This window comes from Castor canadensis, chromosome 8, assembly GCF_047511655.1.
Source record: "Castor canadensis chromosome 8, mCasCan1.hap1v2, whole genome shotgun sequence".
Lineage (NCBI taxonomy): Eukaryota > Metazoa > Chordata > Mammalia > Rodentia > Castoridae > Castor > Castor canadensis.
In genome coordinates, this window is record NC_133393.1 from 19,968,313 (window position 1) to 19,980,422 (window position 12,110).

Below are 12,110 nucleotides of genomic sequence, written 5' to 3' on the forward strand. Positions count from 1 at the left end.
GCGCTGCACTTATGGTCATCTAAAATACAAATACATCTTTTTTATTTGTTTACTTTGGCTGTACTGGGGTTTGAACTCAGGGCCTCACACTTGCTAAGCAGGGACTCTACCACTTGAGCCACTCTGCCAGCCCTACACGTACATTTTAGTAATTATGTTGATATATATGTCATATTTATCATGTATATATATATAAAACAACACGTATACATATGCTAAGTTGACCTTCTCAAACCCTGAGGTCATCTTCCGTTGACAGATCTGAAGACCGAGCTGCAATATGTAAATAACTTGCCCAGCCAATAACTCACACAGCTAAGTGTGCAGAGTCCACACAAGTTTTTTCTTTTCTTGCAGTGCTGAGAATCAAACCCAGGACCTTTTGCATAGCGAGGCAAGTGCTCTACCTCTGACCTACATACTCCCAGTCTAAGCCCACACTCTGAGCCATACTGCATCACACGTGTGTGCACACACACACAGCCACCAGGTGACCGTCTAGCCACTTTATCAGGACTGCCCCTCCCCCAGTAGATTGGCCGCAGCTGTGCCCCCGCTCACAGAAGGCCCTGCGGGACACAAGGTGAGTCACGTGTGACCAGGGCTCTTTTTAAGGCCCTACCACCCCAGCTGGTTGTCTTTTGCCAGCTGACCTGCCACCTGCACTCACGCCAGGTGTACTGTCACTGAAGACCAAGGTGGGTGAAGGAAGTGCCCAGAGGGAGAGATCCTCGGTTTGGGTCCATGAATAACAGGACAGGTCGAGTTAGGAACCAAGAAGATTTCTTTGTAAAGCAAGGGACTGTCCACACTTGGCCGTTCTAACCTCGGGGATTTCTGCTGGGAAGGAGGACAGAGATACTTTAAGATTTGCTTCCTCAAATTCAGGACAAGGGTTAGGGAAAGGATAGGGTTACAGTTCTGGCAAAGAATAGTGTTTGTGCTCACGATACTTATCAATTAACCTACAAATAATTATCCATTAATTCTGGTACAGGAGGAAAGCAAACCATAAGTCAGCAAATGTTTTGCTCTTAATAGTTCATGGGTTTTGCTCAAATATATCTTGCTCTTGAGGTTAAAATTATTGGTGTGTTATTCTTCTCAAAACACTCCTTGTTCTAACTTGCCTCAGCACCTGTCATCATGGAGACGGTCCTTGTCCTTCTGCTCGTTGCCCTCTCTGTGGCCTCCGCGGCTCCCGACCCCCGGGGACTCCTTATCAACCTGGTAAGGGGTCTCCATAGGATGCTGTAAGCTTGGCTGTTGACCTCTAGTGGCCCCAGCTGGAGCTATCTGGGGCCAGGAGAACTGTGTCTCCCCTTGCTGCCTGGCTGCATCCTGCACCTCTTCCCGGGGTGCTCCAGAAGCTGCTGGGTCACACCCGAGCTTGGCCGGGGACAGCGGGGTGGGGTGGAGGGGTGGGGGGCAGCGGTGTTCAGAGCAGTGATCCTACCTGGCTGTGATCCCTCTCCACAAAGCCAGAGCTGGGCCCCCTGCCTGGAACCCGGGTTCAGGGGTTCTGTGGTTCAGAGAGTTTTGCCAGCAGTCCTGGCCTCTGAAGTCACCATACACAGTTCCAAGATGTATCTGGGTGTTGATCATGCGGGGTTGTCATCAACCATGATCACAGGAGAGAGGGGAGCCCCTGCCTGAGGCCACGCAGCTGGAGCCCCAGCAGGCATGCCCATGCCACAGTACTGGTGTTTGAACTCAGGGCCTCACGCTTGCTAGGCAAGCAGTCTACCATTTGAGCCAAGCCTCCAGCCATTTTTGCTTTAGTATGTTTTTCAAACAGGGTCTCCTGCCTTCTCTCAGGCCAGCCTTGGATTGAGGTCCTCCTACCTCTACCTTCAGAGTAGCTGGGATTACAGGCGTATACCACCAATAACCCCACTTGTTTCTGAGATAGGGTCTCACTAACTTTTTTGCTTGAGCTGGCCTCAAACCATGTTCCTTCCATCTCTGCCTCCTACCACACTGCCTTTCTACTGTAGCTCACAGAAGGACAAGTCCTGCGTGGCCAGCTCCCAGTGCAAATGTTCTTCACTCTGTGCCATGGATGGACTTGGCGGGTCCCTGTGAGTCTATGTAAAAGTCTGGGACAAGGGAGATGGTCCTGAGCTTTCACAGGCTCCTCAGAGGAGTGTGGAAGCTGCCGGTGTGGTGGTGCACACCTGTAATCCCAGCACTCAGGAGGCTGAGGCAGGAGGATTGCTACATAGTGAGACCCTGTCTCAAAAAACAAGCCAGCACATTGGCCCACGCCTGTAATCCTAGCAACTCAGGAGGCAGAAATCAGGACTGTGGTTCAAAGCCAGCCCAGGGAATAAAGCTCTTGAGACCCCAACTCAACCAATAAAACGCTTGGCACGATGGTAGCCCCTGTCATCCCAGCTATGCTGGAAGTGTAGATTAGAGGCTAAGGTCCAGGCCAGACTGGGCATAAACTCGAGATCCTATTTGGAAAATAACTAACGCAAAAAAGGGGCTGGCAGAGTGGCTCAAGTGGTAGAGTTTCTGCCTAGCAAGCATGAGGCCCTGAGTTCAAACCCCAGTGCCACCAAGAAAAAAAGGAGTGTGGGAGCTAGCGTACCCCCAGCCCAGAGCTGCTTCTCTGCCTCCACACTGCCCTCTCCTCGTGTGAGTGGGCACCGGACCCAGAGGTTGGACTCCACACGTGCCCCACTGAGGGAGGGACTGTCAGTGGTCCTGGGGGTTCGGTGGGAAGGAGCGTGGGGGAGGGTCCAGGATGATGGCTGTCCCTGCAGGAAGATGGCGAGCTCTGCCTAAACAGCGTGCAGTGCAAGAGCAGCTGCTGTCAGCACGACAGCATTCTGGGCCTGACGCGCTGCACACACATGGCCAGAGAGAACGGTGAATGCTCGCCCAAGGTGGGTGCCGGGGCGGCATGGAGGAAGGACCCCCGGGAGGACGCACCTGAGGCTCCTGGACATTGAGTGTTGAGGGGAAGAGGACAGAGAGGACACTGCCCCATCCCATCACCCCTCGTGACCCTCACAGCTGGCCAGCGAGCACTTGCTCTCCCCATCATGGGTGGGTGGAGATTCCCCAGAGAGCAAAGGAGTCAGAGTGGAGACCAGAACCTGGGTCTCCCAGGACCACAGCGCCCCCTGGGGAGGCCATAAGGAAAAGCACCCCAGGAGAAGAGACCCACCTGCTGGTGCCCTAGTCAGGCTGGGGCAAGCGCGCCCACAGCCGCCCACCCCCCACCGCAGACCACGACTCCACTCGCTGTGTCTCTGCAGACGATCTACGGGACTTACTACAAGTGTCCCTGTGAGCGGGGCCTGTCCTGTGAGGGAGACAAGAGTATCCTTGGTGCCATCACCAACACCAACTATGGCATCTGCCTTGATATTGGACGCTCCAATGAGTAAGACCCTGGCCCACCCCTGCACCTAGGCCAGCGTGCTGCAGGACGCTGAGCCCAGGACCACCTGTCCCCTCCTCCACTGCCTCTTCCTGGCTGGGGCCTCCTCCACCAGCCCTTCTGTGACCTGGTTGGGCTTTTATCAATTAAAGATCACCTGCAACCCTTCCCACCTATGCGTGCTCTTGCTGTGAAGCGACATCAAGCCTTTGCCCTCGAGGGCAGGCTTCTGACTGGCCAAACGAGTGGGGGAGGAGGTCTGAACAGATTGGGAACTGCAGACAAGGTTGCAGAGCAGGTTGGGAATGTCTCCATTTCTGAGGGGCCATCACCTCTCTCTGGGATGTCCTCCTCTCTGAGTTCCCAGAGAGACAGGAAGGCAGGTGTGCACACACACAAGGCACGTACGTGTGCACACACGGGCCCCTGGTGGGGAGTTACAATGGCCTGCCCTGGCCTGGCCTCTCACCTCTTTTCTGCACCCCACTCTCAGCTGACACATGTAAAAAGGGGTCAGACTACTAACGATCGATCGCTGTGGGCTTGCTCGGTCCCCAAAAAATCCTCTCACTGATACTGGGAGGGAATTTATCATCTCCACTTGACAGATAAAGAGGCTGAGTTTCAGAGAAGTGATGGAACTGAGCCAACATCCCATGATTTGAAAAAGGCGGCACTAATGCCACTTTGCCCTGCCTATGACTCCCTGTTCTTTCTCAATGTCCACACTGAGAAAACAGGTGGAAACTCCAGGGAAAAATAAAAATTGTTCCCCCTCTGAATCCATCAGACATGGGTTTCTTAGGCAATAGATGACACCCGGTCATCGAGGTGTGTAAGTGGGGTGCGGGGGAGGGGGGAATATTGCAAATAAAATTAAATTTCCATGGCCTCCCAGCTCTAGGATTCCACAGTTCTGTGGTAACGGATCCCCTAGGAACCAGGGACTGGCGGGTTAGGGCTGCATTCAGCTGCAAGCCATTACAGCTTACGTAAATAGGGGTGTGGCTGGGCACATCTATAATTCTAGCACTCATGCTGAGACTGTAGCTAGCAGGATCATTGGGTCAAGGCCAGCCTGGGCTGGGCTCAAGAAAAGAAAAGAAAAGAAAAAGGGAAGAAAGAACAGGGGTGTATATGTCAGGAACCAAGACATGCAGAGCTAGAAAGTGCTGGTGTGTTTGGTAACTGGCAGATCTTCAGTGCTTTTGACCTTCCCTCCATAGTCCCAAATGCCTCAGCAGCCCCCAGGATCCTATCCTGTCACCTGAGCATGGAGGACAGCGAGGGAGCTGGGATGGGAGGAGGGGCAGAAGCCATCCTTGCTATCTTCTCCTTGTCTTCTCAAAGGTCCACAGATGGACTTCATATTGCAATGGTCAGAACTGGGTCACCTGATCACCTCTGGCTGCAAGGGAGGCCAGGAAAGCAAAGGGAATGAGATTGCATGACTCATTCAATCACGATCCCTTCTCTGCAGCTGGGCCCCTGCTTACTGCTGCCCAAACAACACAGGGGCTCAGTTAGCAAGGAAGAGGGGGGAGTGCTGTTGGGAAACAGTGCCAGCCACTCCTGGGCTGCTGCTCGACAAGAGACACTTTCAGTGTCATGCTCCTGGGAGGTCTCGGGTGGGAGGTCCCAGGGGTGGGGCCACACTCTTTGTGTCTAGATTCTGTCCTGGGAGAGAACTTCGGTCATGCTTCTTCATGTCATGTCTCTACAGAGTGACAGCAGTGCCCAGCACACTGTTTCAGACCACGGGAGACATGAGGAAAAGGTCCCTGGTTTTCAGGAGTGAGCAGGGAGTTGGGCTCTGCAGAAGCAAGGGGCCAAGACCCCTCCCTCTGCCCCTCTGTTAAATCCCTTCTACTTGAGAAACCTGGAGTGGCTCTCGTTTGTCTTAATCAAACCTGGTGAACACAAGTCTGCCAGAAAGAAAGGAAACATTTTGTGGTTGTGGCTATTCAAAATCACTTTCCTCTCAGCAAAGGAGCCCAGAGGAGTCACCTGCTTCTAATTCATAGGATGGTGTCCTACAGGCTGTCACCTTGCTACTGATGCTACCGATCCTTTCCATCCTCATTCCAAGAGTTCCCGTCTTATGTAACTTCTTTTTAGATCTGCTAGACATTCGCTACAGAAGCAGTATTTGCAGTCTTGAGCCCATTAAAAAATATCCCTAGCTGGGTGCCGGTGGCTCAGACCTGTAATCCTAGCAGAGATCAGGAGGATCTAGGTTCAAAGCCAGCCCAAGCAAATAGTTCTCAAGACCCTATCTTGAAATTACCTAACACAAAAAAGGGCTGGTGGAGTGGCTCAAGGTATAGGCCCTGAATTCAAGCCCTGGTATGGAAAAGAAAACAAAACCAAACAAACATCCTTAATGCTGAGCCACACTGTAGACCCACACTGTCTGGTATGGTGGCTGTTAGTGGGTTGCATGTGGATCTTCCGAATGGAAATAAGTGTAAAACACTGCGTGTTGAAGACTTATTACCAAAAAGAGAAGTAGAATACCTCGAATAATGCAGAAATAATGACATTTATGATTGGGCTAGAAACAAAATACATTATCAAAATTGATTTCACCTGGTTTTTTTTTGGTGGGACTGGGATTTGAACTCAGGGCCTCACACTTGCAAAGCAGGTACTCTACCACTTGAGCCACTCTGCCAACCCTTGATGATGATTTTAGTCTTTGGAAAATGTCTGTTCAGGTCCTTTCCCATTAGTTAAATCAGGTTTTTTTTTTTTTTTTTTTTTGGGGCAGTACTGGGGTTTAAATTCAGGGCTTATACCTTGAGCCACTCCACCAACCTTTTGTGATTTTTTTTTTCAAGATAGGGTCTCCCGACTATTTTCCCGAGCCGGCCTCGAACTTCGATCCTCCTGATCTCTGACTCCTGAGTAACCAGGATTACAGGCGCGAGCCACCGACACCCGGCTCATGCAGAAGCTTTTTTGTTTAATGAACTCCCCCTTACTCACTTTTGCTTTTGGTGTCCTGTCCAAACAATCCTGCGAAGACCAGTGTGCGGCCCTTCCCCTGTGTTTTCTTCAGGAGTCTGTGGTTTCGGGTCTTACTTTTGGGTCTTTAACCCATTTCGAGTTGATTTCTGCGTGCGGCATGAGCTGTCCAGTGGTTTCCACTGACTCAATGAGCAGGCGGCCTTGAGGCTGCTCCGCCAGGGGGCGCTCTGCACACGTCTTCGTGCGTTGAGCCAAAGGCACAAAACTTCCTCACCACATCACGCACTGCGCAGTAGGCGCGCGGGTCCTTCCTTCCCGTACCATTCTCTTCCCTGGCAATCCGTTCTCTCCACCTCTCCCTTCAATGCCAGCCTTCTGGAAGACTCAGGCTCATCGCCAACTGTGTGACCTTGAACAAATTGCTCCATCCCTTTCAGTTTCTCCACAGTAAAATAGGGCTGATGACAGTCCTATTGTCATCAATTGATGGAGCGCTCATCAATTTGTACTGCAGCTGGGCAGGGAGGGCTGCTACGGGAGGAGGGGAGAGGGAGAATGAGAATTTAAGTTCGTGTTGTGTAAACTGGCTTTCCGCGGGTGGATTATGGAGTGGATGGAAGCTAGGGTGGCAAGGGGAGGTCATGGCCTAGCTGGGGAAAGGCCCCAAACCCTTATCCCGCTGCCACCCCCCAGCACTCTGCATGGGCCTGCCCAGCCCTGCATCCAGCTAGATCCACGCTGAAAGCTCTTCACCCCCATGCTGGTTCATCACCCCTTCCCTCTCCTCCCTGCTGCCAAGGCTCTGGGGCCCGGGGCAGGCGGGACAGTGGTGGCAGAGAGAGCGTTAGAAAAACGTTTTCTTAAGTGACTTTTTTTTTTTTCCTGAAAACTGCCATGGATGATTCTAAATGATTTCTGATTCTTCAGAAATACACAAGGCAGGTTTGATTCTCCGGAACACTCATTATGCAGACCTCAGAAAGTCTGGGAAAGGCAGGACTTTGACCTTGACCTTGAGGGTTGTTCTCCCCTTGGCTCTGAGGGGCAGTCCCTCTCCTACCCCAGCACAGCTCCTGGGTCATCTACTTCCCCAGAACAAGAAGCTTAGGAATAAAAGAATCTCTAGGACCCCTTGCCCAGCTGCCCAGAGACACCTCTGAGCGCCTTCTCCCAGCTAATCTGGAATCGTTCAGTGCCCACCTAACCCCCTCCATGGCATGCCCTTGCCTATCATTAACCTAAGTCCATGAACACCAAGGCCTCATCTCTTCTCCTTAAATCCTCTCATGGACAAATCATCCCCTCTCCACATACCCAGTTCAGTCTCCAGCCGGGAGCACCTGGGACCACAGCACAGCTCCTGAGGAGAAGGCAGAGGTCAAACCCAGCTGTGCCCACTTACTGTGCCACTTTCCAAGGTCACTCAGTCAACCCCTGGAGAGCAGGCACACATCTTAGAAAGTGAGGTATTCCCTCTGCTCACATCCAGGATCCAAGCTCCTGGGGGGCTCCGACCTTGGGTCAATCCACTGACTCCCCAGGTGGCTTACAGGTGCAGGTCATTTCCTCTGGCCCACTCTGTCCCCCTTCCCAGGAATCTGGATCCACCCGAGGTTCCCTCTTCTCCTGTAACACCCACACCCACACCCACCCATACCCACACATACACCACCACCTGTCTCCTTCCTGGCTCTGACACCTACCTGTGTGTGACACTTGCTGCCATCCGTCAATGCAGACTCAAGGTGTCAGGCATTGGGTGGCAGCACCTGTGCTCTTGCAATTCTGGTTCAGATCAGGAGAAGGGCTGAGTCCCTGCTTCTGCCCTTGCCAGGTGTCTTCCAGCCTCCCTGCCTCCCTATTTTCCACTGCTACCTTCTCACCCCCCACTTTCTCCCCCTCACCTCCTCCAGTCAATTCTTCCCAGAACAACTAGAGGAGTCTTTGTTTATTTTCCACAATGTCATTCCCCTGCTTCTAAACCAGCACTGGGGCTCTGGATACCCCTATGCACCTGGCCCCAGGGTATTTGCTCATGCTGGCCCTCTTCCAAGAACACCCTGCCATGATCCCTGCCTGGCCGCCTCCCTCTGCTGCCTCAGGCTGAAGCCTTCCCAGACAGCAGCTAGAGCGGCCCCCATCACCTGGTTTAAAGTGTTCTCCACACTCATGACTTTGAAATTATCTTCTTTATCTTTTTTTCTCTTTTAAATCTATCTCCCCTGCTAGCACCTCACTCCAGGAGGGGAGGATCTTTTGTTCCAGCTGTGTTTCTTCACCCCTAGTGCCTAACTCCTAGTTCCTCCTGAGATTTCCTGACCATGCAGGCTTGTTCCCTCCCCTGCAGTGCTCCTTCCCCGGAGAGCACCTGCCTTGCAAGACTTACTCTTTTTAGGTGTCTGCTTAAATTTCACTCTGCTAGTAAGATCTTCCCTGACACCTAGAAAACCGATTTAGATCTAATAGATGCTTAATAAAATGCGTTGAACCTGAGAGCAGGGAGCAGCTGTGCTGTGTCCCATTCACCTCTGTGCTGGAAGCACCAGGCTCCACCCAGCACAGCTCCTGGGACCAGGGTGTGTTCTTCCCCCCCACCCAAACCCTGCTGCCCCAATTCCAGTCTTCGGACAGTGGAGCGGGAGGGGACTGAACCCTCCAGCTTCCTTACCGAATTGTTGGTTTCTGCCAGGAACGATGAGTCTCTGAAGAAGAGAAGGAGAAAGAAGAGGAAGAAATTCAGTAGCCGGACTGCTGGGTGACCCAGAGGTAATGGTGGCTTCTCTAAGGTCCAGCTTAGAGATGACAAGCTCAGCACCTGTCATCTGACAATCACATGATGAAGGCCTGGAGGGGAGATAATGAAGTATGGAAGAGAGAGGCCTGAAGTGCTGGCTCTGGTCAAAGGAATAGAGGAACAAGCAATGGGTGTGGAAGGGCAGTTTCTCAAGACCAGGCTGCATCCTGGAGTTCGGACTGTGCTCATGTCACTGCCAGGAGAAGGGGCTGATCTGTGCGCTTGGGCTCCGGCACCAGCAGGCTCTGGATTCAAATCCCACTATCCAGCTATCCATTGCCTTGTGATCTTGGGCATGCTTCTTAACTTCTCCAAGCCCAACCCGCAGAGCAGAGGCTAATAATAGACCACCACAGGGGTGACGGACTGTCTTCATCAGACACACGCACTGAGCTGTACACAGAGGACTCCGTGGAAGCTCACACCATTGCCTTATGAGTTAGAGAATCACAGAGTTTGAAGGATTTCTCTCTTCCAGTCCAGTTAGCCTGGATGTGGTGCACGCACCTGTAATCCCAGCACAAGGTAGGCTGAGGCAGGAGGATCTTAAGTTCCAGGCCAGTCTGGGAAACATAGCGGGACCCTGTCTCAAAACAAAACAATTGTGTATTATTGTTACTGTTATCCAGGATGCACAAACAGTGCTGGCAGATAATTGGGACAAAGTGGCTGAGTTTTGGGAACAGGAACAGATGGCAATATTGAGGGCAGAGCAGCAGCAGGTATTTACTATGTGTTAGTCAGAGAGCAGATGAGGTACTGCTGATGTAATAAACCACCCCAAGTTGCAGAACCTGAATACAACAAAAGCAAATTTCTTGCTCATGTAAAATCAGCTGTGAATCCAGGGCAGCTGTCCTGCACACAGTGAGTTAGAGGTCAAGGCCTCCACTTCACAGGTGCTGGGTCATGATATTATAGGTCGTGGGCAAGAAGGTTCTTGGTCTCATCAGAGAAAGAACTGAAGAATGGACACAGAGGAGAGTTCAGTAGAAACAGGTTTATGAGCACAAAGCAGAGTGTAAGTACACTCCCAAGAGGCTCTAGAACCAGTGACTGTGCTGAGGGTCCCAGAACCTCAAGCTTTTTATTGGGACCTGCAGACATAGAAGTTGTCATTCCTGGAAACTGACTACCCACTGAACTAATCTCTGCATCTAGAAGACTCAGTGTTCAGATGCGGATGGAGCTGTACTCAGCCTCACGGATGGAGAGTGAAATGGTTGGTTTCCTTAAAGGAACTCAGGATTACCTAGGGAAAGGGAGCAGTGGATCTGGGGCATGCAAGATCAGTAAATGATAAAGCAAATGGAAATTTACAGGGAACTAGTCCTTACATCTCATTCAAGGCAGTGCAAAGCGCCATTGGCACAACTTTTACAATCTTTACTGATTTTCAGTTTTATAACTGTGTTCATAAGAGCTTTCACCATTTGAGACCAACCTCAGCTCAGCATTCTTTTCAATGTGATTGTGTTTCAAACGAATTCTACCTGCTTAAGAAGGACTTGAGTGTTCTAGAGTTGGCCCTCCCTACACTTAGGAGGGTTCCTTCTCTACCAGAAGTGCGCAGGAAAACAGAAACTACTCCAGGTACTTGAAACAGAGAGAATTTAACATAGGGAAATGGTGATGGAGGAACTGAGAAACGGAGCAGGATGGCAAAGCAACTGGGAGATTAGCCACAAGAGGAAGACACCAGCGACCCTTCAGCAGGAAGGAAGGAAGTGTGGCAGGCAATGCAACTGTACCCAGGTGGTGGGTACAGGGAAGGGGTTGTCCTCAAGGAGAGGAGCCAAGGAGAGACAGGACATGGCTGGTGACATCAGCTGAAGTAGAGAGCATGAGGGGACAACCACCTGGCATAACCCCTTCTCCTGCCCTCTGCCCTTCAGCCACCTAGAAGCCAGGACTCAAAGGACACTGGGAATGTAGTTCCCAGAGAACAGAGCAGAAGGAGAGCAAAGAGGCAAATGCTTGGCACACCTTCTTTCAAACTCACCAGACAGTCGGGGTGCTCTCACCTCTGTCCCTCTCCCACTATGCAGGTGTGACTTCACAGTGCTTTACTTGTAGGGCAGCTTGGGTGTCAACCTAAAAAGAGTGACAGAGAGACTGACTCTCCAAAACAGAGGGTTTTCAGGAACAGCAAAGGATTGCAATCTGGGATATTTGGGCCATGGAATACTACAGATGCAGTATTTATTGGGACCTGCAGACATAGAAGTTGTCATTCCTGGAAACTGACTACTTCAAAACTGGGAGGTTTTGAAGGACAAAAAAAGGAGGAAACCACATGGCTATTTTCATAAATGCTTGTCACAGAAAGTGGTAATGGTGGGGAGAGAGCCTTCATAGACGTGCTTAACTGGAATGTTCTGGTTTGGGAAAGTCTCTTGTAGGACTTCCTACTACAGGCATGTGTGTGAGAACCCCTTCTTCATGACCTCCCAACCCCATTTTGTGAGGGCTTGACACGAGTGACAGTGACTCCATTTTGGCCCTGACAACTTTCGCAGGGGGTGGAGGCAGTCACCTACCAGCCACAAATTAAGACTAGAGGTCGTCTGATTTAAATGTTGCAGTGGGGAAACACTTCACTCTGTGAGAGGAACCTCATAATTTTCCTTTGCTTTTAAATTTTCAGTCTTCATGAATTTATTTATTTATTTGTTGCCATCTTCACTCTTGCAGAAAAGAAAACCACAACTTGGTCATGGGTTTAGATAGAGATGGCTGCTGGCCCCATGTTGAGTAATGTCACCGTTTCTACTATGTATCCGACAGTGACTCACTGGGCTCTACCACGAGCCTTGCTGGGAAGTTGGGAGCATGTCCTCCCCTTTCACAACTGCTTCCTGCTGCTGAAGTTACGCAACCAGAGTTCTAGGCCATGGGCCCAACTCCAGGGTTTCCACATGTCAGATCTGGCCACTCACCCCAATATGTCAA

At 51.2% G+C, this 12,110-nt stretch overlaps 1 protein-coding gene and 1 long non-coding RNA gene across 2 annotated transcripts; one reads left to right on the plus strand and one right to left on the minus strand.

The window, feature by feature from the left end:
- Nucleotides 1–1,140: 1,140 nt before the first annotated feature.
- On the plus strand, nucleotides 1,141–3,561 carry Clps (colipase). Its single transcript, XM_020168934.2, has 3 exons — nucleotides 1,141–1,230; nucleotides 2,772–2,894; nucleotides 3,270–3,561. Exons 1-3 carry the CDS (start codon nucleotides 1,147–1,149, stop codon nucleotides 3,399–3,401), a joined length of 339 nt encoding a protein of 112 aa, XP_020024523.2. The 5' UTR covers nucleotides 1,141–1,146; the 3' UTR covers nucleotides 3,402–3,561.
- A 2,594-nt stretch (nucleotides 3,562–6,155) lies between these two features.
- LOC141425450 (uncharacterized) lies at nucleotides 6,156–9,267 on the minus strand. The gene is made up of 3 exons (XR_012450470.1): nucleotides 9,033–9,267; nucleotides 7,679–7,724; nucleotides 6,156–6,895 (listed from the first exon to the last, which is right to left on the minus strand). It is a non-coding gene; the product is annotated as an uncharacterized lncRNA (long non-coding RNA).
- Between the last annotated feature and the right edge of the window lie 2,843 nt (nucleotides 9,268–12,110).

Bases quoted from the DNA above. Each gene is read 5' to 3' on its own strand.
- Clps (XM_020168934.2), top strand. From the start codon at position 1,147: ATGGAGACGGTCCTTGTCCTTCTGCTCGTTGCCCTCTCTGTGGCCTCC. The intron at 1,231-2,771 runs GTAAGGGGTCTC...CTGTCCCTGCAG, and splicing joins GGGGACTCCTTATCAACCTG to GAAGATGGCGAGCTCTGCCT. The intron at 2,895-3,269 runs GTGGGTGCCGGG...GTGTCTCTGCAG, and splicing joins ACGGTGAATGCTCGCCCAAG to ACGATCTACGGGACTTACTA.